This window comes from Chiloscyllium plagiosum, unplaced genomic scaffold (genome assembly GCF_037043375.1).
Source record: "Chiloscyllium plagiosum isolate Xiang-an unplaced genomic scaffold, Cpla_swu_hap1 HiC_scaffold_19, whole genome shotgun sequence".
In the NCBI taxonomy this organism is placed as follows: domain Eukaryota; kingdom Metazoa; phylum Chordata; class Chondrichthyes; order Orectolobiformes; family Hemiscylliidae; genus Chiloscyllium; species Chiloscyllium plagiosum.
In genome coordinates, this window is record NW_028270157.1 from 6,588,872 (window position 1) to 6,613,571 (window position 24,700).

The 24,700-nt window shown below is 41.9% G+C and overlaps 1 protein-coding gene across 4 annotated transcripts in view; it reads left to right on the top strand.

Annotated features, from left to right (window-relative positions):
• tmem117 (transmembrane protein 117) overlaps positions 1-24,700 on the top strand; it is a 471,225-nt gene that overhangs the window by 442,228 nt on the left and 4,297 nt on the right. For all 4 annotated transcript variants that reach the window (XM_087997005.1, XM_043708698.2, XM_043708702.2 and 1 more), the window contains exon 7: positions 23,729-23,858. In XM_087997005.1, the coding sequence (XP_087853131.1) occupies positions 23,729-23,858 (130 nt within the window). The remainder of the gene's footprint in view (positions 1-23,728; positions 23,859-24,700) is intronic.

A 24,700-nucleotide genomic window follows, 5' to 3' on the forward strand; every position in this document is an offset into this window, starting at 1 on the left:
CAAGCCACTCATCATCCTGATCTGGAAATATATTGCCATTTCTTTCGTGTCGCTGGGGCGAATCCTGGAACTTCCTCCCTAATGGCATTGTAGGTCTACCGACAGCAAATCAACTGCAGCAGTTCAAGAAGGCAGTTCACCACCACCTTTTCAATGGCAACTAGGGATGGGCAATAAATGTTGGCCCAGCCAGCGATGCTACATCTCAAGAACGAATATGAAAACATTTTAGACCTGCCCTCTCAGGTATATATAAAAATATCCCATTGCATTATTTCAAAGATGTTATCACTAGTGTCCTTGCCAGAAGTGATCCTTTAATTAACATTGGTAAATCAGATTATTTGGTCATTTTCACTTTTTTTTTGTGAAGTTTACAGTGTGAAAATTGGCATTTCCTGCATCACCACAGTGACTGCACTTCACAAATGCTCCATTGGGTGTGAAGTGCTTTGAAATGTCCCAAAATAATTAACTGCTGTTTCAGTGATTAATATTGTGATGATGCTGCTCCTTGAACAAGATTATGCTGTCCTTGGCATTTTTTTCCAGAGGTTGTAAAGGCAGTGATTCTGAAAAGTCCAGGTTTTAAGGGTTTTAGGGCTAGTTTGATAACAGCTAAAAGATATTGCCCCAGGCAAAATGCTTTCAAGTTTTAAAAAAAACACATGTACAATGAAAGGGGAGTGGCCAGTTCTCCCAGCTCAGCTTTCCTTTGGTTTGGTTTTGTTGGGTTTTAGTAGTCTGGCTGTTCACTGCAAGCAGTCAGTCAGTTTTGAGGCTGCTAGTCCAAGAAACAGTCACATAGAAGAGGGTGCTCCATGCTGAATCCCTCTACCATCTCTCTCTTTCCTGTAAGACCCTGTGTTTGATTTTACCTTTTTTGTCAAGGGGTGTTTATGGGGATTGTTGCAGGAATTTAGAACAGCATCATTAAGTCGGATAGTCTCTTGGGTTTTCAGATAGAACATAGAATAACTTAGCCTATGTTCTTTTGTTTATGTTTCATTCGGTAATATTGCAAGTAAATTTTGTTTTGTTTCAAACTAAGTGATTGGGCCAGCTGCATCACTCCTTGAATATCCACCCTACACCTGCTTAAAGCAACTAGCAAAGTTAGAGTCCAGACTACTTTCTTGAATAGTTTTGAGGAAGTCTGGCCTGGTCTGTAACAATATCATGTGTGTAGAGAGGTGATGCAATGATGAGTAGATGTATTAGTAGATTATTGAGATACATCAATTTCAGTGCAGGAGAACAACAGTACTTCTTTATTATTATATTGGGATTATTCCTTGATAGAGTATACTTCTCCTGTTGGAATAGTAAGTTCCTTCCTCACTACTTGGTCAATATCTTGGCATTTGTGACCGAACATCATTGTGAGATCACTATGCTACAAGGACTGTAGCAGTTCAAGCAATTGGCCCACCCCTTTACCACCTTGGGGCAACATAGTGTTACCAGTCCTCCAGGATCATCCTGGAGACTCTAACAATTATTTTCCTGGATATAGGCATCAGCCATCCAAAGAAAAGTCATGTGATTTCTTTTAGAACATAGAACATTACAGCGAGTACAGGACCTTCAGTCCTTGATGCTGTGCTGACCTGTGAAACCAATCTGAACCTATCTAAACTGCACTATTCCATTTTCATCCATTTGTATATTCAATGACCAGTTAAATGCCCTTAAATGGCGAGTCTACTACTGTTGTAGGCAGGCCATTCAATGCCCTTACTACTCTCTGAGAAAAGTAACTACCTCTGACATCTGTCCTATATCTATCACCCCTCAATTTAAAGCTATGTCCCCTCGTGCTAGACATCACCATCCAAGGAAAAAGGCTCTCACTGTCCACCCTATCTAACCCTCTGATTATCTTATATGTCACAATTAGGTCACCTCTCAACCTTCTTCTCTCTAACAAAGACAGCCTTCGTTCCCTCAGCCTTCCCTCATAAGACCTTCCTTCCATAATGGGCAACCTCCTAGTAAATCTATGAACCCTTTCCAAAGCTTCCGCATCCTTTCTATAATGCGGTGATCAGAACTGTACGTAAATCTCCAAGTGCAGCCGTACCAGAGTTTTGTACAGCTGCAGCATGATCTCGTGGTTCCGAAACTCAATCCCTCTACCAATAAAAGCGAACACACACCGTATGCCTTAACAGCCCTATCAACCTGGGTGACAACTTTCAAGGATCTATGTACATGGACACTGAGATCTGTTTGCTCATCTACACTACCAAGAATCTTGCCATTAGCCCAGTACTCTGTATTCCTGTTACTCCTTCCAAAGTGAATCATCTCACACTTTTCTGCATTAAACTCCATTTGCTACCTCTCAGCTCAGCTCCGCAGCTTATCTATGTCCCTCTGTAACTAATAACATCCCTTGGCAGTATCCACAACTCCACCGACCTTAGTGTCATCCACAAATTTACTAACCCATCCTTTTTTGCCCTCATCTAGGTCATTTATAAGAATGACAAAAGCAGTGGACACAAAACAGATCCTTGCGGTGCACCACTCGTTACTGAACTCCAGGATGAACATTTCCCATCAACTACTACCCTCTGTCTTCTTTCAGCTAGCCAATTTCTAATCCAAATGGCTAAATCACCCTCAATCTCATGCTTCCTCATTTTGTGCTATAGCCTACCATGGGGAACCTTATCTCACACCTTACTGAAATCCAGATACACCACATCAATTGCTTTACCCTCATCCACTTGTTTGGTCACCTTCTCAAAGAACTCAATAAGGTTGTGAAGCACGACCCACCCTTCACAAAACTGTGTTGACTATCTCTAATCAACTTATTACTCTCAATGATTATAAATCCTATCTCTTATAACCCTTTCCAACACTTTACCCACAACTGAAGTAAGGCTCACTAGTCTATAGTTAGCAGGGTTGTCTTTACACTCCCTGTTGAACAAGGGAACAATATTTTCTATCCTCCAGTCTTCTGGCACTATTCCTGTAGACAATGATGATATAAAGATCAAAGCCAAAGGCTCGGCACTCTCCTCCCTGGCTTCCCAGAGAATCCTAAACTAAATCCCATCTGGCCCAGGGGACTTATCTATTTCCACACTCTGCAGGATTTCTAATGCCTCTTCCTTGTGAACCTCTATCCCATCCAGTCTAGTAGCCTGTGTCTCAGTATTCTCCTCAACCACATTGTCTTTTTCCAGTGTGAATGCTGATTAAAAAAAATCATTTAGCACTTCCCATATTTTCTGTGAATCCACACACAACTTCCCACAACTCTCCTTGATTGGCCCTAAACTTACTCTAATCATTCTTTTATTCTGGACATACTGAAAGAAAGCCTTAGGGTTTTCCTTGATCCTATCTGCCAATGACTTTCATGTCCCCTCCTGGCTCCTTCTTAGCTCTCTCTTTAGGTCTTTCCTGGCTAACCTGTAATTCTCAAATGCCCTAACTGAGCCTTCACTTCTCATCCTAACATAAGCCTTTTTCTTTCTCTTGACAACTTCTTTCGTAAACCACGGTGCCTGTGCTAGACAACTTCCTCCCAGCCTGACAGGTACATTCTTATCAAGGCCCCGCAGTAGCTGTTCCTTGAATAAGCTCCATGTTTCAATTGTACCCATTCCCTGTAGTTTTCTTCCCCAGCCTATGCATCCTAAATCTTGCCTAATCACATCATAATTGCCTTTCCCCCAGCTTTAACTCTTGCCCTGCATTATATACCTATCCCTTTCCATTGCTAAAGAAAACATAACCGAATTGTGGTCACTATCACCAAACTGTTCACCTACCTCCAAATCTAACACCTGGCCGGGTTCATTACCCAGTACCAAACCCAATGTGGTCTCCCCTCTTGTTGTCCTGTCTACATACTGTGTCAGGAAATCCTCCTGCACACATTGGATAAAAACTGACCCATCCAAAGTACTTGAACTATAGAATTCCCAGTCAATATTTGGAAAGTTTAAGTCCCCCATAACAACTACCCTGTCACTCTCGCTCCTATCGAGGATCATCTTTGCGATCCTTTCCTCTACATCTCTGGAACTATTTGAAGACCTATAGAAAACTCCCAACAGGGTGATCTTTCCTTTTCTGTTTCTAACTTCAGCCCATACTACCTCAGTAGACGAAACCTCAAATGTCCTTTCTGCCACCATAATACTGTCCTTGACTAACAATGCCACACATCCCCTTTACCATTTTCTCTGTTCTTACTGAAACATCTAAATCCCAGAATCTGCAACAACCATTCCTATCCCTCCTCTAGCCATGTCTCTGAAATGATCACAGCATTGAAATCCCAAGTACCAACTCATGCTGCAGGTTCACCCACCTTATTGATAACTTCCTCCCTGCAGGAGGTGTGGTTTACTAAAGAAGTTGAAGCTTTGTCAAGAGAAAGAAGAAGGCTTATGTTAGGATAAGACTGAAGGCTCAGTTAGGGCTCTTGAAAGTTACAAGTTAGCCAGGAAAGACCTAAAGAGAGAGCTAAAAAGAGCCAAGATAAGGAAGGAAGGTTGTGTGTCAAAGCTGAGAAAAAGGGTGGGATTCTCAATGATTACTTTGCATCAGTGTTCACTGAGGAATGGGAAGTGATGAATGCTGAAATTAAAGATAGAAGTTTGTTTACTCTGGATCATGTTGACATAAGGAGGCGGAAGATGTGTTGGGTAGGCTAACTGATATTAAGGTGGACAAATCTCCAGGACCGGATGGCATCTATCCCAGGTTGTTGAGGGAGGCGAGAAAGGAAATAGCTGGGGCCCTGACGGATATCTTTGTGGCATCCTTAAACACAGGTGAGGTGCTGGAGGACTGGCTCATATTGTCCCCGCTGTACAAGAAGGGTAGTAGGGATATTCCAGGAAACTACAGACCAGTGAGCCTGACATTATTCGTGGGAAAGTTGCTGGAGAAGCTACTGAGGGATAAAATCTATTTATATCTGGAAAAGAATGGGCTTATCAGTGATAGGCAACATTGTTTTGTGTGGGATAGATCGTGCCTTATCAACTTAATAGAGTTCTTTGATGAAGTGACCAAGTTGATAGATGAAGGAAGGGCTGTAGATGTCATATACATGGACTTTAGTAAGGCATTTGACAAGGTTTCCCATGGTAGACTAAGGGAGAAAGTGAAGTCACATGGTGTGGAGAGTGTTCTAGCTAGGTGGATAAAGAACTGGTTGAGGAACAGGAGACAGAGAGTAGTAGTTGAAGGGAGTTTCTCGAAATGGAGAAAGGTGACCAGTGGTGTTCCACAGGGGTCAGTGTTGGGGCTGCTGTTGTTTTTAATATACATAAATGATCTGGAAGAAGGCATTGTTAGTATGGTCAGTAAGTTTGCAGATGACATGAAGATTGGTGAAGTAGCAGAAAGCATAGGGAACTGTCAAAGAATACAGGAGAATATAGATAGACTAGAGAGTTGGGCAAAGAAGTGGCAGATGGAGTTCAATCCAGGAAAATGTGAGGCATTTTGGGAAGTCTGATTCTCGAGCAAAATATACTGTAAACGGAAGAGCCTTGGGAAAAGTTGATGAGCAGAGAGATCTGAGAGTTCAGGTCCATTGTACCCTGAAGGTGGCTGCACAGGTGGATAGAGTGGTCAAGAAGGCATATGGTATGCTTGCCTTTTTCAAACGGGGTATTGAGTATAAGAGCTGGCAGGTCATATTAAAGTTGGACAAGACTTTGGTTTGGCTGCATTTAGAATAAAGTGTACAGTTCTGGTCATATTACCAAAAGGATGTGGACACTTTGGAGAGGGTGCAGAGAAGGTTTACGAGGATGTTGCCTGGTATGGAAGGTGCTAGCTATAAAGAGAGATTGAGTAGGTTAGGATTGTTTTCATTAGCAAAAAAGGAGATTGAGGGGGGACCTGATTGAGGTTTATAAAATCATGAAGAGTATAGACAGGGTAGATAGAGAAGCTTTTTCCCCAGAGCGAGGGATTCAATAACGAGAGATCACGCAATCAAGGTGAGAGGTGAAAGGTTTAAGGAGGATATGCACGGCAAGTACTTTACACAGAGGGTGTTAGGTGCCTGGAATGCGCTGCCGGCAGAGGTAGTAGAGGCAGGCACGGTAGACTCATTTAAGGTGCATCTGGACAAATGCATGAGTAGGTGGGGAGCAGAGGGATACAAATGCTTAGGAATTGGATGATAGGTTTAGAAAGTGGATTTGGATCAGCTCAGGCTTGGAGGGCCGAAGGACCTATTCCTGGGCTGTAAATTTCCTTTGTTCTTTGTTCTTATCCTGGATGCTCCTGGCATTGAAGTAGACACACTTCAAACCAACGTCTTGCTTGCCGGTGCCTTCTTGCGACCTTGCAACCTTATTTCTGACCTCACTACTTTCAACCTCCTGTATGCTGGAACTACCATTTAGGTTCACATCCCTCTGCTGAATTAGTTTAAACCCTCCTGAAGAGCATTAGGAAATCCCCCCACCCCCACCCCCCAATAATTGGCACCTCTCTGGTTCAGGTGAGGACCATCCTGTTTGTAGAGGTCCCACCTACCCCAGAAAGAGCCCCAATTATCCAGGAATTCCCGACTGCATCATCCCCGTAACCACGTATTCAACTCCTCTCTCTCTCTATTCCTCACTTCATTAGCATGTGGCACAGGTAACAAACCAGAGATAACAACTCTGTTTGTTCTAGCTCTAAGCTCCCACCTTAGCTCCCTGAATTTCTGCCTTTGATCCCCATCTCTCTTCCTACCTATGTCGTTGGTGCCCATGTGGACCACTGTTTTAAAGTATGTATTTTTATAATTTTCATTAAACATTTTGCATAGTTATAAAAATAACTGAGTTGGGGATAAATGGGAGATTCAATGGCAATAGAGTTGCAAGTCTTTTGATTATATCTTCAGGGATATGTGCAGCCCAAGGTGTTATCCCTAGGTAAACTAGGAATAGGCAAGAAATACAGCCTTGCCAGAAGTTGATACATCACAAGAATATTGAAATAAGGATAAAATGCAGTGAAGGCAGATAAGTAGTTCATCATTCAACAATTATCAACTGAGGGTTCTCTCATTAACTCTTTCAATTCATTTCGTAAATGTTTTTTATTTTCTCAACTTGCGTAACAATAAGGAAAAATAATTCAACAAGTAAACATGCAGTATACAGAATTAATAATGTAATGAATTACTTCTGCACTTCCCACCCCCTCGACATGTTTTTATATGGAGGTCACAGCTGAATGCAAGAAGCATAATCTTAGCCATGTTATAGATTCAAAGCCACTCATCAGTAGGTTTGTCAATATCTGAATGACAGCCTCATTCAGTTTAATTAACAAATGTAATTGCTGCAGTCCAGCAGTTGAGAAACCAACTGACAATCAAAAGGCACATCATGAAAAATATTGATTCTTCATCGTGTAATGAAATCAATTATGTTTCACCATAAATAAATCTAATGCTACAATTAAAATGAGGATAAAATAAGAAGATCCAGAAAAGTAAAGATAAAAATCTCGCAACACCAGGTTATAATCCAACAGGTTTAATTGGAAGCACACAAGCTTTCAGAGCGCTGCTCCTTCACAACCATCTGATGAAGGAGCGGCACTCCGAAAGCTAGTGCTTTCAATTAAACCTGTTGGACTATAACCTGGCGTTGTGATTTTTAACAGAAAAATAAACATAGCCTCTTTAACACAAGCTGTAGAAGAATATAAACTATGTTGATTAATATCCATTACATTAGTTATCTGGGCACTAATGCTTTGAATCATCCCAGATTGGAAATAATATCTAGTTTGTTAGGACCCTATAGGCTACCCTTGCTGTGAATGAAAAGACATTAACCCTCATGAAATTTAGCCACAATATCTGTGTTGTGTTAACATTACATAGAATCAAACATATAGCATTGACCTATTTTCACTGTTGCCTTCAGCTGAAGTTATGTAAATAATATCAGCAATTAATTGTAATATTACTCTCTCCACTCACAAGGAGGCCCAGATTTTGTTCCCAGACCTGGAGCATAGAGGAAGAGAAATCCCAGCTCTACAAACAGGAATTTTAAAAGTGGTAACACATACTTTTCAGTTTTTGTCCTGAGTGTTTGGTTGCATTGAGAGTCTAGGAGAAAGTGAGGACTGCGGACGCTGAAGATCAGAGTCGAGAATGTGTGGCTGGGAAATCACAGCAGGTCAGGCAGCATCTGAGGAGCAGGAGAATTGACGTTTCGGGCATAAGTCCTTCATCAGGAATTGAGAGTCTGGCCAGATGACCTGGGAAAAGCAGAGGAGGCTGATGGTTCCCAGGGCAGGCTGTATGTGGAAAGGTTGCATGGGGGCTCAGGCACTATTCAAAGTCTAAAAATTATTGAAGCTTAAAACATCCCTCTTTCTCTTACTCCCTTTACTGATCTTGTCCCATCCATGCTAACCTGTGTCATCTAATTCATTGTGTTTACTACCATGGTTTCTATGCCCTCAATATCAACCTATCAAGCCTTGTACCTAGCCCATGACCTTTCTTGGCTATGTGCCAACCTATGTCCTGTATCCATCCCCTTGACTTTCCTTATGCTCCACGTGGCCTTATGTCCATTTATTCATCTCCTTTGACCCCACATAACTCCTTTGCCCCAAATAAGCCCCATGATCCCTTATGCCAACTCACAACCACCTCCACCCTTCACCCTTCCCTCTCCATGTCAACCACCTAATATCCACTGTTGGCAAACCTCAGGAGGCATGCTGATAATAAATAAAGTTATGCATCTATTGATGTTTTGAGAATTGAAAGAAAACACTCATTTATGCAAAAAACACTTGTTGATATTTGTTCGATTAATCCCTTACAAAAACCAATATTTCACTGAAGTGCTAATCCCTTGTTTAAAAAAAAGTTCCATTCTATAAACAGTGAGAGCTGTCCATCACAATGCTCACTTCACAGATATTCCATTGAAATATTTTTAGCTCAGGAAGTCAGTCTTGCAGCACGATTATGGCTTATGTCAAAGGCATGCTACAATACATTTTGTTTTAAAACTCCACACACTTTTTGGATAGCCCCTCAGAGAGCTTTGGCAGTTCCATTCATCATTTTGGTCATCACCAAAGTTATGGAAGGGCATAGTCGAATAGTGTGGTGCTGGAAAAGCACAGCTGGTCAGGGAGCATCTGAGGAGCAGGAGAGTCGACGTTTTGAGCATGAGCTCTTCATCAGGAATGATGGGTGAGGCCAAGGGGGCTGAGAGATAAATAGGTGGGGGCTGGGTCTGGAAGGTAGCTGCAAATGTGATAAGTAGATGAAGGCGGGGGGTTGGTGATAGGTCGGAGAGGAGGGTGGAGCAGATAGGTGGGAAGGAAGATGGACAGATAGGACAGTTCAAGAGGGCAGTGCCGATTTGGAGGGTTGGATCTGGGATAAGGTGGGGAGAGGGGAGATGAGGAAATCGGTGAAATCAACATTGATCCTGTGTGATTGGAGGGTCCCAAGGAAGATGAGGCGTTCTTCCTCCAGGCATTGAGTGACTAGGAATTGGGGGTCGAGCAGGCTCAGGGCTTGCATGTCCTTGGTGGATCGGGAGGGGAGTTGAAGTATTCGGCACAAGGTGGTGAGGTTGTTTAGTGAGTGTGTACCAGAGATGTTCTCTGAAACATTTCACAAGTTGGCGTCCCCTCTCCCCAATTTAGAGGAGACCAGTTGTGGAAGGGCATGTGTTTCAAGCAGCTCTCGCTAAGCAATAATCTGCACACTAATGCTCAGTTTGCATTCCACCAGAGCCACTCAGCTCCTGAGATCATTACAGCACAACACAAACGCAAGCATGAACTCCAGGCATGAAGTGAGAATGATTACACATGAGATCAAGCAATCTAGAAGGACCAAAGGTGGCAGATGCTCAGGATTCCTTGATTCCACTCTCAGTTAAATGCTACTTCCTGTCTTGAGTTTAACTCTTTTGTCCAGTTTGGACCAAGGCTATCATGAGGTCAGGAACTGAGGCTCTGCAGGACCCAAGCTAAGTGTCAGTAAGCAGATTATTGTTGAGCTGCCTCACATCAACAGGGACCCGGGTTCGATACCTATCTCAGGCGACTGTCTGTGTGGAGTTTACACATTCTCCTCGTGTCTGCTTGGGTTTCCTCCAGGAGCTCCGGTTTCCTCCCACAGTCCAAAGATGTGCAGATCAGGTGAATTGGTCGTGCTGAATAGACTTAAATTGAACCCGGGTCTTTGGCGCTGTGAGGCAACAGTGCTAACCACTGAGCCGCCATGCTGTCCCTTGTTTCTTGTTATAAAGTGAAGTGAATAAAATTGGTTGAAGACTGGCACCTGTGATGGTGGGGACCTCAGGAAGAGGTTGAGCTGGATTGTCCATTCTGCCTGAATATGGATGCAAAACCTCAGCCTTCTCTTTTTAACTAATACACTCTAACAATTGAGGATGGAGATGTTTGTGGAGCCATTCTCTTTGTTGAGTTGTCTGTCACCATTCATAACAAGATATGGTAGGACTGCGAAGCTTAGATTTGATCCATTGGCTGTGGGATTCCTTTGTTCTATTCATTGCTGGTGCAAGTTAGTCCTATGTTGCAGCTTCACCATGTTATCACACCATTTTTAAGTATGCCTGATGCTGCTTCTGGCATATCCTGCTGCAGTCTTCATTGAATCAGAGTTGATCTCCTGGCTTAATGGTAATGGAATATATTCTGCACCATGAAGTTGCAGATTGTGATTGAATACGAACCTGCTGCTAATGATGATTATTATGGACCAGATCAAACCCCGTCAAAACCTGTCAAGGAGTAGCCTAGACCTTAACGTTTTCTTATTTTAAAGACAAATGCTAGGCATTGTATTCCAGATGGAATTTGATTCATCAAACAATCAAGCTTGAAGCAAAATACACTTTATTCAGAGACTATAATTAAAATAGAAACATAAGGACTGGAATATTAGAAAACAATAAAATGATAGATAATTTAAGTACTAAACAGTAACTTTTCCAATATAGTAACATCCCATAAACATGCCCTTGGCAAAAGGCAAATGAGATCGATTATCTCTCACACATTTCTAGTAGCAGGAAGAGAGTCCAAGCTTTTAGCTGTAATGAAGAGAGGGAGAGATGTAGCAGCTTTCACAACCGAACAGCGACCGAAAGCTAAACTAAACTTCCTGGTTCTGCAGGAGCTTGACCCCACTCATTCAGGGAGCTTCTATTGTTCCCAACTTTACTTAAAAAAAAAAATCAAGGCCTCACAAGCTGTTTACTTTATTGGCTTGATGCAGACTGCTCAGTGCCTCTAAGTCAACCTCTCTTCACAAAAAAGAACAGAATAAAATATACCTCTTAAAGCCATAGTATCATCACGTGACCCACAGTGACCTATGAATGCCCAGTCTAAGTTGTTAAATCTGTTTGAAACCTCTGCACTTCAGCACGGTGACAGTGCTGCACAACACAATGCATGATATCCTCAATGTAAAGGAGGTCTTCATCTCTACAAGGACTGTGCAGTCATCATTCTACTGATAGTGTACTGGTATCTGCTGTAGGTAGATTGGTGAAGACAAGGCAATGGCCTCTTTTCCCTCTTGTTGATTCCCTCACCACCTGCTGCAGATTCAATCAATACCTTTTAGATCTTGGCCAGCTCAGTTGGTATTTGTACTACCGAGCCATGGAGATTAGTAATGGGCATTGAAGTCCCAAGCAGAGTCAATTCTGTGCACCTGCCACTCACTGCATTCTCCAAATGGTGTTCACTTTGGAAGGACACTTAATCATCAACTTAGAGGGTTAGAGGTGAGCTAGGGAGAGGCTGTCATAAGTGGTCAGCCATTTCACAGGACAGTTAATAGTCAACCACATTGCTGTGGGTCTGGGGTCACATGTAGGCCAGACCAGGTAAAGATTTCCTTCCCTTAATGATATTAGTGAACCAGATTGGTTTTTACAACAATTGAGCATGGTTTCAGGCTCACTATTAGCCCGATTAATGAATAAAAGACAACTTCACGATCTGCTGTGGTGGGATTTGAACGCGTCTCTGCAACATTCACCTGCACCATTGGGATTCTTAATCTAGTTACAATGCCACTGTGGTTGGCACCTCCTGAACATCTGATTTGGACCTGTTCAGGGAGCCTTCCAGCACACTGTGTGATTAGCACTGGAGGCCAAATCATGCCCTTGTTTTGCAGCAATAGCTGCAGTAATCCATTTAAACGAGCAAAGCCTTTTTTTTTCAAGGAGAGAAGGTAACTGTGAGGCAAATGGGTGTGGAGTGGGGTGGCAGGTAGCTGGTTGAGGAAGTAGCATGCAGGTGGATAAGGGGATAGTGTGGCAAGGTAACAAATAGGTAAGAGTGTACCACTTGTGAATGTGGGGGTAGGGTGGAAGGTGGGTGTGTGTAGGTGGCAGGTACTTGGATGAGGGGCAGAATAGTACTGGGTGGGTGAGGTGGGGAGTGAGTAGTGTGGAGACAGTTAAGTAAGTGGAAGTGTGGGGTGAACCAGGTGTGGGAAACTGGCAGCTACGTGTCAAATGGGACAGTCAGGCATCTGGGTTGTACTGTGCTTGGGTGTTGGGCTCAAGTATCAAGGAGGTGGGTGAGTGTCTAGGAGGTTGTCAGATGCCCAGGGTGAATGGGTGTCAAAACTTGTGCGGTGGTCAAAATGCCCCAAATTTCTCTGACACTAACTCAAAGTTGGAGACTTGTTTGGGGCCCAAACACAGGATATTTGCTCACTAAATGTTTAAACTTCTCAGGCAATTACTTTATAATCAGTACATTGGGATGCAAGGGTATCCTGTAAAAACACAGAATCCCTACAATGTGGAAGCAGGCTATTTGGCCCATCGAATCCACACTGACCCTCTGAAGAACATCCCACCACATTCCCTGTGGCTAATCCACTTAACAGCATGCCATCCCCACCCTGTCCCTGTTACCCTGCATTTCCTATGGCTAATCCACCAAACCTACACATCCTTGGACACTATGGACAATTTAGCATAGCCAATCCAACAAACCCAAGCATCTTTGGACTATGGGAGGAAACTGGAGCACCGGGAGGAAACCCACACAGACTCAGGAGAATGTGCAAACTCCACACAGACAGTTGCCCAAGGGTGGAATTAAAGCCAAGTCCCTGGCACTATGAGGCAGCAATGCTAACCACTGAGCCACTGTGCTGCCTTTATGTTCTTGCCCTTATAGCTCAGCTGTGAGAGTACATCTGGTCTCCAGCAATCTGAAGGATAAAGATATGGGCTGTTATTTCATGCTAATGCTTTTGAAAATCAATTCAGTGATTGTAAGCAATATTGGCTCTACAGGATAAAAAAAAATCCCAACTTCAGTTTATTTGATTGAACCCATCCGAATTAATGGTGAGACCTGCTGGACACTGTTAACTCTGCTGAACAGAAATCATTAATATTAGAAGGTATTGCAATTAGGGTTCAGACTGTGCTATTATGCCCCATCATCCAGAAGAAAATTCTGTTTTGGCCTCTTGAGCAGACTCTGTAGCTTGTAGTTATTTTTTTAAACAAGCAAACCAAATTTTAAAAGTTTGTCACTGGAAAGGTGGTATCTCAAATTAGCAAACACATGTCAGTACTTGCATTAAGAAAAGCTCTGAAATCATCATCTTGATCAAAATGGATATCTTGGTTTTTATCATTGTGGCCACTTCAGTTGTATTCAAATTGAAGTTCTTGACCTCGGGAGTTGCTCTCATCTACAAGTGAGGAATGGATTCAAAGCTAAGCATGTTTGCTGTTATGCGGTTTTTCCCACACGGCATGTTGAACTCATGCATTTAGAGAGTTTATATTCAGCTTTAATAACTTTCCAACTTGTATTGTAATATTGTCGACACTGATGCATCCATTAGCAATGATAGGCCACACAGTTTGCTCTGAGTGGGGATATATTTTCCAGGTGGTGTAACACTGAGCTCTAATCAATTCCATGCTTCAAACGTCCCTCCATTATAAAGGCAGATATTATCTGCTCAGTAGTTCAAGCATTTTCTGTTTTTACCTTCGTATATAGTCTGTTTCATGTCGCTGTCCATTCATCTGAACTCAGGTTGAAATTTTAGCTCCTCGTTCTGTGAGTTGACAAGTCAGTTGTTACAAAAGTTATTATTGCATGGCTGTGATAGCATCAAAGAATTCAACCCAGCAGAAACTGGCAATTTGGCAAATCAAAATGGTCTGTGATCTTCTCTTTACTCTTCACATATTTAATGAAAACTTACTCTCTCACTCATTATCCAAACCCTTTAACATTCCTCTTTTCTAAGTATATATTGTGCTGTCTTGAAAAATAATTTATGCAGTCTGTTTCAATAATAGGTTGTGGCTTAAACTTTAACGTACTATTCTATGCAAAAGTACCCTTTTAACCTTCCCAGTTAATTCTCCACTGTTTTCTTAATTCTGTCTTTTTAGAATTACCCTGCTGAATTGTGAAAAACAATTTCTTCACCATCTTAACCAGTGTTGTTTTCTTCAGTCATCCTTTATCCCCCCCAATCTCTAACAATCTCAGATTTTCATTCTCAAGTTTTGAATTGCAAACCAGTCTGAATCCTGCTTCCTTTCCCAGACTAGCGGTGCCCAGAAACATTATTTTCATTGCAGGATGGTGGGAATAGGCTGGAATTGGGACATTACCTCCTAAAGCAGGCCAGAGGTAGAAATGGAAGCATGCAGTTTCCGAGGTAGGCCTGTCTCCATTCACTGAGATGTCAGCCTGGTTTCGTACATGAATGTTGGGCAGCCCTAGCGCTTATGTCTCCATGTCCTTGCCTTATCACCCATCCCAATGTTGCTCAGATCTTTCCATGCCCACTTACAAAGTATCCATTGTACATGGAACTCATGGGCCCTCTTCAAGTAACATTTGTACAATTTCAAAGATTTATCAATAAACAGTCACTCAGAAAACTCTTCAAAAAGCCTAATCCTCTTTGGAACTCTCAAACTATCAATCAAACCCAACCATTCAAAACTAATGTAAGCAGCAAGCAATAGATAGAACTAAGTGATTCCACAACCCATGACTCAGATCTAAGTTCTGCAGTCCTGATACATTCAGGTGTGAACAATGAAACAAATCACTGGAGGAGACTCCACAAATGTCCCCACCCTAAATGATGGAAGGGTCCAGCACATCAGTGCAGAAGTATTTGCAACAATATTCTTTCAGAATTGTCAACTGAATGATCCATCTCTGTCTCCTCAGAGTTCCCTTATATCACAGATGCCAGCCCTCAACCCACTCAGTTCACTCCACATGATATCAAAAAGCATTTAAAGGCATTGGATACTGCAAAGGTAGTCCTGACAATGTTCTGGCAATAGTACTGGAGGCTTGAGCTCCCCAGCCCAGCTGTGCTAGTACAACTTAAATAACACCAATGATTCGAATGTGGAATATTGACGAGCTATGTCCTGTATACAGAAAGTAGGACAAACTCAACTTGTCCAATTACCATGGAAGCTGTCTTCAACAGTGCTATCAAGCAGCACCTGCTCAGGGGCACCCAGTTTGGGTTCCCCCAGGACCACTCAGTACCTGACCTCATTATCGCCTGGTTCAAACGTGGACAAACCAGCTGAACTCCAGAGGTGAGGTGAGATTGACTACTCTTGATATCAAGGCTGCATTTGACCAAGTGTGGCATAAAGGCAACCTAGTGAAACTTTGAATTATAGGAGGAAACAGGAGCACCCAGAGGAAGCCCACAGAGGCACCTGCCTGAGGCTGGAATTGAATCTGGGTTCCTGGCGCTGTGAAGCAGTTGTGTTAACCATCGAGCCACCATGCTGCCCCGCTATCATCTATAGCTGTTTCAGCAATGGCCTTCCCTCCATCTTAAGGTCAGAAGTGGAGGTTTTTTTAAGATTAGATTCCCTACAATATGGAAACAGGCCAATCAGCCCAACAACTTCACACCGACCCTCTGAAGAGTAACCCACCCAGACTCATTTCCCTCTGACTAATGCACCTAACACTATGGGCAATTTAGCATAACCAATTCACCTAACCTTGGATTGGGGTGGAAACCGGAGCACCCAGTGGAAACCCATGCAGACATGGGGAGAATGTGCAAACTCCACACAGACAGTCGCTCAAGGCTGGAATCGAACTGGGTTCCTGGTGCTGTGAGGTAGCAGAGCTAACCACTGAGCCACCATATTTGCCAATGATTGTGCAATGTTCAGCACCATTTCAGAGTCCTCAGATACTGAAGCATTCCACCTCCAAATGCAGCAAAGCCAGGACAATAACCAGATTGGGTTGGGCTGGGCTGACAAGTGGCAAGTAACATTCCCACTACATAGGTGTTCACCATCTCTGACAAGACAAATCTAATCACTGCCTCACAGCGCCAGGGACCCAGATTCGATTCCCGCCTCAGACAACTGTCTGGGTGGAGTTTGCACATTCTCCCCCTGTCTGTGTGGGTTTCCTCCGGGTGCTCCGGTTTCCTCCCACAGTCCAAAGATGTGAATTGGCCGTGCTAAATTGCCATAATGTTAGGTGCATTAGTCAGGGGTAAATGTAGGAAAATGGGTCTTGGTGGGTTGCTCTTCGGAGGGTTGGTGTGGACTTGTTGGGTGAAAGGGCCTGTTTCCACACTGTAGGGAATCTAATCAAATCTAAACATTTAATGGCTTTACCATCACCGAATCCCATACTATTAACATCCTGGCAATTATTCTTGACCAAAAACTGAACTGGACTAGCCATATGAATATGGTACAATGGCAGGTCAGAAGCTAGGAATCCTGCAATGAGTAACTCACCACCTGACTCCCCAAAGTCTGTCCACCATGTACAAGGCACAAGGCAGGAGTACAATGGAATACTCCCCACTTGCCTGGATGGGTGCAGCTCCAACAACACTCGAAGTTTCACACCATTCAGGACAAAGCAGCCTGCTTGATTGGCACTACATTCACAAGCATCCATTCCCTCCACCATGAACACTCCGTAATAGCAGTGTGTACTATCCTCAAGGTGCACTACAGAAATTCGTGAAGGTTCCTTATTGAGAACCTTCCAATCCCATGACCACTTCCATTTTAAGGAAAAGTGCTGCAGGTACATGGCCACTTGCTCATTCCACTCCAAAGTCGCTCATCGTCCTGATCTGGAAATATATCACCATTCCTTCAATATCACTGAAACTCTCACTAATGGCATTGTAGATGTACCTACACTAAATGAACTGCAACCGTTCAAGAAGTCAGTTCATCACCATCTGGAGGGCAACTAGGGCTGGGCAATAATTGCGGGCCAGTCACTGCTGCCCACATACAATGAATGAACACAAGAAGTCATCTTGAAAATAAGCATAATCATCTTGTGCTCATGAAACTCTCAAAGTATCCATGCAAAACCTCTTTAAAAACATAATCCTATTAACTAGCCAAAACTGACTGTCAAAACAGACCTTTCGATCCTCCTGACAGTTGTCTCAACAGTTCTGTTTCATTGAATCTGTTAGTGATTTGGAGCTCTGTCAAATATTCACATTTGGATTTCATTGCACAACTTTGTTAACAAAGCCATCAGAACTGAATACATTGTAACTTTTGAAGTAGTGGAAGATTTCTGTTGCACTCGATCAAAGGCTAAATGATAAGCTGGGCTGGTCAAAGAAACTGATGAAGGGCTTTTGCCCGAAACGTCAATTCTCTTGCTCCTCGGATGCTGCCTGATCTGCTGTGCTTTTCCAGAACCACACTCTTGACTTTAATCTCCAGCATTTGCAGTCCTCACTTTCACCTGGTCAAAGAAACTGACCATCCATCCCATTGCTTTGAAGTATCAACACATGGCTAGGCTGATGTTTAAAAAATTGCAGTTATCTGCTCAACAGCTTTTCCAAAAGTTCAGTGGTTAGCTGGGGCTGTCAGGCAAAGAAAAAATTAAGCTACAGGATAGCTGTAGAAGAGCACTTTATATACTGTGTGCAGAATTATCATATATCTGAACGTAGTTTTCAGAACTGTCTTTCCCATCTTCTTGTAGTTATACTGATCCAGGAGAGTGAGGAGTGCTGAATTATACTTACTGTAGCAATCTATCTCTCATCATTTGCAAGTGTTCTTGCCAGATTATATTCATCAGCACCAAAGATATGAATTATGCTTTGGATATTTGTGGTCACAGTAATATGCCGAGTTTCAGAATCATTTTGGGTAATATATTTTTAAAAATTTAATTCAGTGAATGAGGGTTTACTGGCTGCCCCAGAATTTATTCCTATCTCTTCTCTGGAGATTATTGCTATTATTAGGTTAGTTCATTTCCTTGGATCAATTTTTAAAAATCCAATAATTAGTGTGGTAAAGGTGTCGGTCTCTTTTACGACTTGCTGGCACATTTCTTTGTGCAATGTATATTGGTGTTACTTTAACAAGAATTGTCATATTCCTTCCAACTTGGCATGTTTCATTTGAAGAATCTTCTATTTAACTGGACTATCATTGCTTTTGCTACTTTTGTCCTTTCATGTTTTAAAATGGGATATGCTGTTGTGTGAGAATATCACTTCAATACATATACCATGCAAGATCCTCATCGGTGACATCTGAAGTACTGCTCTGATTGGTTTTGTTTCCTTCACCCTGTTGCAATCATTTCTTTTTACAATCCTGAACTACCTGGAAGTTTAAGCTCAAACCCCTTTAATCTAGATCCCAAAACTCAAAGACTATTGGTTTGCAGTTGTTGTGTGCCACTGTAATGCTGTCTGCATCCAAAAATAAACAACCCCAATTTACATTTGATGCGGATGCCAAAGTAGAAAGAAAAAAGATTATTTCTGATTCCAGCTTTTAAGTATTACTGACTCATTATTACTAACTCCTCAGCTTAAGGCTCTGCTTTAAGGTCCTATCCAGATTCCAGATGAGATTAGGTGATGCTGTTGAAGGGTTATCCACTTGCATTTTCTTTCTCATCTATCTTATTTTTCTTACAGCCAGAAGTACATTCAATTGTTATGCAGTAATAAGCAAGTGCCAAGATGCAGCCCTTAATGAGTTTGATGACAGTTATATAAAATATTCAGCTGCATCAAGTGAAATGATTTACTTGTAATGAATGCACTTCAGGTTATAACTGAAGGTACATTTCCAGAAGAAGACTCAGAATACAAAGTGAACCTTTGTGTAATGCACATTGATAAAAGAGTTGAAATTGTGAGGAAAAGGTAATTTTAAATGCCAGATATACTTAATATCCTGCAATAATGGCAAGTAATTATGGCATCACCTGTCTTTGCTGACCTGGTAAGATTATTAATTTTTTTTCTGCATCTGCTTCTCGGTCCGTTGGCTGAAGGATGTTTACCAGCTTCTATCAAACATTTGCCCCCCCCTTCCTGTGGTATTTTAATCACGTTCTTATATTTGGTCCTTCAATGATTCTACCCAAGAAAGGGATGACTGTCTTTTTGCCCTCCTTGTACAGATGTTCATTCTTTCAGAATTAGCTTGATGACATGCTAATCAGTAAATTACCATAGCTGTCCCAAAGTTCTACTGGAGTCCTTCACATTTACAGCAATGCTGGATCTTCCAGCTACTAAAGTTGAGCTGACAACTATTCCCCAAGCTCAGTCACAACATTGTAACATAGCTGCTCTCTCAAATATTTCCATGTTCATAATCATCATATTCCAAGTTGGACAGGTATTTTTGGACACTGTCTCCATTCCAGGCAAGCCTATCTCAAACAGAGAATCTATGCTATTATATGAATAGAGAAAACAATGGCAGTGACACACATTTGAATGGCACCATCAAATAGGAGATGATCACAGGGCACCTAGGAACAAGATATGCTCTAAGTTATTCAGACCAAATATGGTTCCGGACCCTTATGTCAGAATACTGCCCTTTGAGGAACACAGTCACCTAGCGCTGTTTTATCTCAAATGGACAAAGAATGGCTAGAGGGTGGGTTCATTGATCAATCAAGGATGATGGCTGGGATCTCTATACTGAAGGGCCAATAGGAGGAGCTGCACCTGGCAGGAGCTACAGCCTTCCATTAATGGTAGGGATGTGATACTTCCACCTTACAACATTTAAAGCATGCCACAGAAGCTGGCCAACACGGAGGGAAAAGGCCTGGACAGGGTGACTCGTGGTTACATCTGCGGCTGGACAGGCTGGCTGCCAATGCTGTTGTGGAGGGGGCGGGGGCTACAGGCTGACTGGAAGATTTCAGTCACCTTCTGTAAATTGTAATTGTTTTCAATTGTCATTTAGTTATAATAGATAGTTAATTTCATTAAGTAGCTACTTAACTACTATAACTGGCTACCTGCCACTTGCAAGTCAATAGCCCTTCTGTTCTGGATGCCTCTTGCAGGATAATGTTGTGAGGATATGATGGTGCTGGAAAGTATGCTTGCCAGCCAGCTGGACAAAGTTGTGTCCAGTTATTTCCATGCTTATCCTTGTGTGGGAGCCAACATTTTCCCTCCAGCCTTAATTGTTGAATTGATTTGAAGCATTAATGAATGTGCACTCTCTCTAGATTCATTATGTTAGAGCCATTTTCCTAAAGCACATGATAGTGTTGTCTGCTCATTTGTTTGATGTAATCCTGCCAACTGCAACAGCATTTTATTACTTGTTATAATTTGTTTCAATAGATTAGATGACAAATTATTTATCCTGAATTCTCATTATTCATTCAAATATTTGATAACTTGTTCATTCAATGTACATTGGTCTTGAAGGGCTTGCTTTTCGGAGAATGATTAGCCATAGGTAATGGTGATAGAAAATACAAAATAATAGTTTTATGCAAAAGTAATGCCAGAATGTTGAAACCTGAAAGGGATTTTGCCATTAAGATTGAAAGTAAGGATGTGTTTTACTGTTTCCATTTCCATTATTTATGATCTATACAATACAATTGTCAAGCTTAGTAGCCATTCTGCCGAAATATTGGTTAGATTTATTTTGTGTCCCTGCTTTAGGCCAGTGATCATATTTCCATGCACGCTTGCAATGCTGGTTTCTGGAAAATTAATCATGTGATTTATGGGGCCAGCAGCAAAGACTCTAAAATGTAAATGTGGGAATAAAAAATCTTGAAAAATTCATGTCTGTGCAGGAGCTTCTGACACAATTTTCTTCTGTGCTCGGCCGAGTCCATTAAATAAGGTTTTTGGTGATAAAGTTCAATGGTAATCACAGGTGGAAGTGGGATAAAAAAAATCAAATGTTGCTGCAGGACACAAAAAGAGGAGCTTCCTAAAGTGACTCTGTATGAATCCCTGGTGGATTGAAAACATTCAGCAAGGAGTTCCCAGATCATCCATCAGAAAAAAATGAAAAGGGTTAAAAAGACTGTGTTGTATCTGCTGTGGATCTTCTGATACTAACTTGTACTGAATCATACTTTTGAGCTCTAGCACAGAGATGTGTTTATTTATCTTTCAGCTTGATTGTTTTTCTCTCTCAGCCCAGCTGACAAGATTGCATCCTTTCCGTTTTGTCAATGCTGAAGGAACCCATATCAAATGCCACTCTATATTGTTACTGTCAGTATTAATCCTTTTGCTTTATGCTTCTATTACAATAATGGAGGGAGAACAGTGACACAGATTTGTTCATCTTTTGTACTGTCCTAGTCTCTCATTTAGTTCCATGTTGTAACATGAGGTAGTGATGCTGCATCAGGATTTGCTTTAGGTCAGATTGTCATGTTTAATAGCTTTGACAGTGTATGTAGTTGGTGCTGTTTCAGATTGTATTCATTTTTCTCTCACTATTTATTTTCTTTATCAGGCTGTTTAATCAGTTAAAAATACTCTAGGTGTTATCTGAAGAGGAGTGGAAGCTAAATTTGGAGTCACAGAGATGTACAGCATGGAAACAGACCCTTCAGTCCAATCTGTCCATGCCAACCAGATAAATGGGCACAGGGATCATGACAAATGTTTCCTCTAAACTGTGCCAGTATCTGAGCTGCACTAAGTTGCGAATATGCCAAATTGGCGACACACATACAATTCACAAACAAATTTCCCATTATTACGCACCATGAGTAGATATGGTTTAGTTTTAAAGGGACTGTGCACTGCAACAAGCTGAGCACAGGCAACAGACAGAAATGAGGGAAGACATTGATGAAGATAAATACAACATGGACAGCAGGCCATCTTGGTGTTGCCTGTTCATCTCGATATGTCAGCATCCAACCAGTGTTAACAGTGCTGCTGACTGACTGGATATTTTAGCAGGAGCTATGCATTGAGTTGTGTCATCAGATACAAAGAAGAGTTGGACAGAATGTAGCAGGAATTCTGAATGCTGTGCTGAGCACTGACCCTCATAATTTGCGTGTAGCCTTGCAATTAGATGTGTAATGCGTGTGAGCTTGCAACTTAATCAGATTGTCATCTGTTGGTTTGGAAGTGAATAATGAGGGAAGAAAAATGAAGAAAGTGAAATTGCAATCAGTGAGATTGTAGGTTTGTGTTAAATATTTGAAAACCAAATATGCTGAAAAGAAAAAAATAGTGGTTTTAAATAAAATTAATAGAAATTTGATTGGCACTTTGAGTTTAAAATCCTTGTATCGGTCTCTTATAACTGATAATATTAAATTTAATGAGCCCACAGTGCGATAGGTTGGTGATAATATATGACAGGGTGTGATTTTTAAAAGCAAAATATTCTGTTTCCAACATGCTTTAAAGTACTAATAAATTCTGTTTTACGGATAAGTGGGAGCATAACAAAGAGTGTGGGTCGAACAACAAAAGGACGTGCTTTTAGGCAAGTCTAATTCTAGAGTGAATTATACAATGAATGGAAGAGCCTTGGGAAAAGTTGATGGGCAGAGAGATCTGGGAGTGCAGGTCCATTGTACCCTGAAGGTTGCTGTACAGGTGGATAGAGTGGTCAAGAAGGCATATAGTATGCTTGCCTTCATTGGACATGGTATTGAGTATAAGAGCTGGCAAGTTATGTTAAAATTGTACAAGACATTGGTTCGGCCGCATTTAGAATACTGTGTACAGTTCTGGTCACCACATTACCAAAAGGATGTGGACACTTTGGAGAAGGTGCAGAGAAGGTTTACGAGCATGTTGCCTGGTATGGAAGGTGCTAGCTATGAAGAGAGGTTGAGTAGGTTAGGTTTATTTCATTAGAAAAAGGGAGATTGAGGGGGGATCTGATTGAGGCTTATAAAATCATGAAGGGTATAGACAGGGTGGATAGAGACAAGCTTTTTCCCAGGGTGAAGGATTCAATAACGAGAGGTCACGGTTTCAAGGTGAGGGGTGGAAAGTTTAAGGGGGATACACGTGGCAAGTACTTCACACAGAGGGTGGTGGGTGTTTGGAACGCGTTGCCAGCAGAGGTGGTAGAGGCAGGCACGGTAGATTCATTTAAGATGTGTCTGGACAGATGCATGAGTAGTTGGGGAGCAGAGGGTTACAAATGCCTAGGTATTGACTGACAGGTTTAGACAGTACATTTGGATCGGCTCAGGCTTGAAGGGCTGAAGGGCCTGTTCCTGGTCTGTAAATTTTCTTCGTTCTTTGTTCTAATAAGAGCATACCAAGGCACAATGATTAAAGGACATCAGGCAGTAAGTTCCTTATTTACTGCTGAACAGTATTGTACAGCAACTTGTTGCTGAAAATGTTATGTTTCTTTGTTAGGATTGGGAGTTTCCACAATTTATGGAAAATTTGGAAATCAATCTACCTGGTCTTCCAACCTCACATATTCACCTAAGACTGCCTCGTTTCCAGAAGATATTCAAGGAAGAATACCTCATTTGTATAACAGGTAAGAAAGCTTAATTTGGACGTAGTATTTCTAATGGACAAGTTATAGTAAGGGAAGATGCATAACTTTCCAGTGAAGAATGGAGAACGTGCCCCTTGATCCAAATTGACTTGACCCTGCTAACCTTATTTCACCTAATACTGTACTTATTTCTCACTGTTTGTAACACCATGGAAGTTGATGAGTACTCGTAGAATAGAATCCCTACAGTTTGGAAGTGGGCACTTTGACCCAACAAGTCCACACCAACCCTCCAAAGAGCATCCCACCCAGACCCATTCCCCCACCCTATTACTCTGCATTTACCCCTGACTAATGCACCTATCCTACACTTCCCTGAACACTGGGCAATTTACCATTGCCAATTTTCCTAACCTGCACATCTTTGGATTAGCAATTTTTGAGAAGATTTGTAGCTCAGGTTGATGATAAGTCTGTAAGTTAGCTCACTGAGCTTGAAGGTTTGTTTTCAGATATTTTGTCACCATATTAGGTAACATCATCAGTGAGAGTCTCTGGTGAAGCGCTAGTGGTATTTCCCAGCTCTCTCTTTATCGGTCTTGGTTTCTTAAGGTGGGTGATGTCATTTCCGGTCCTGTTTTTCAAGGGAAGGTAGATAGGATCTAAGTGGCTGTGTTTATTGATGGAGTTCTGGTTGGAATGGCTAGAAAAAAGAAAGGAAATAACATCCCCCACCTTAAAAAACCAAGATGTATAAATAAAGAGGCGGGAGATACCACCAGTGCTTCACCGGAGACTCTCACTGATGATGTTACCTCGTCATGGTGACGAAACGTTTGAAAACAAACCTTCAAGCTCAGCGGGCTAACTTACAGACTTAA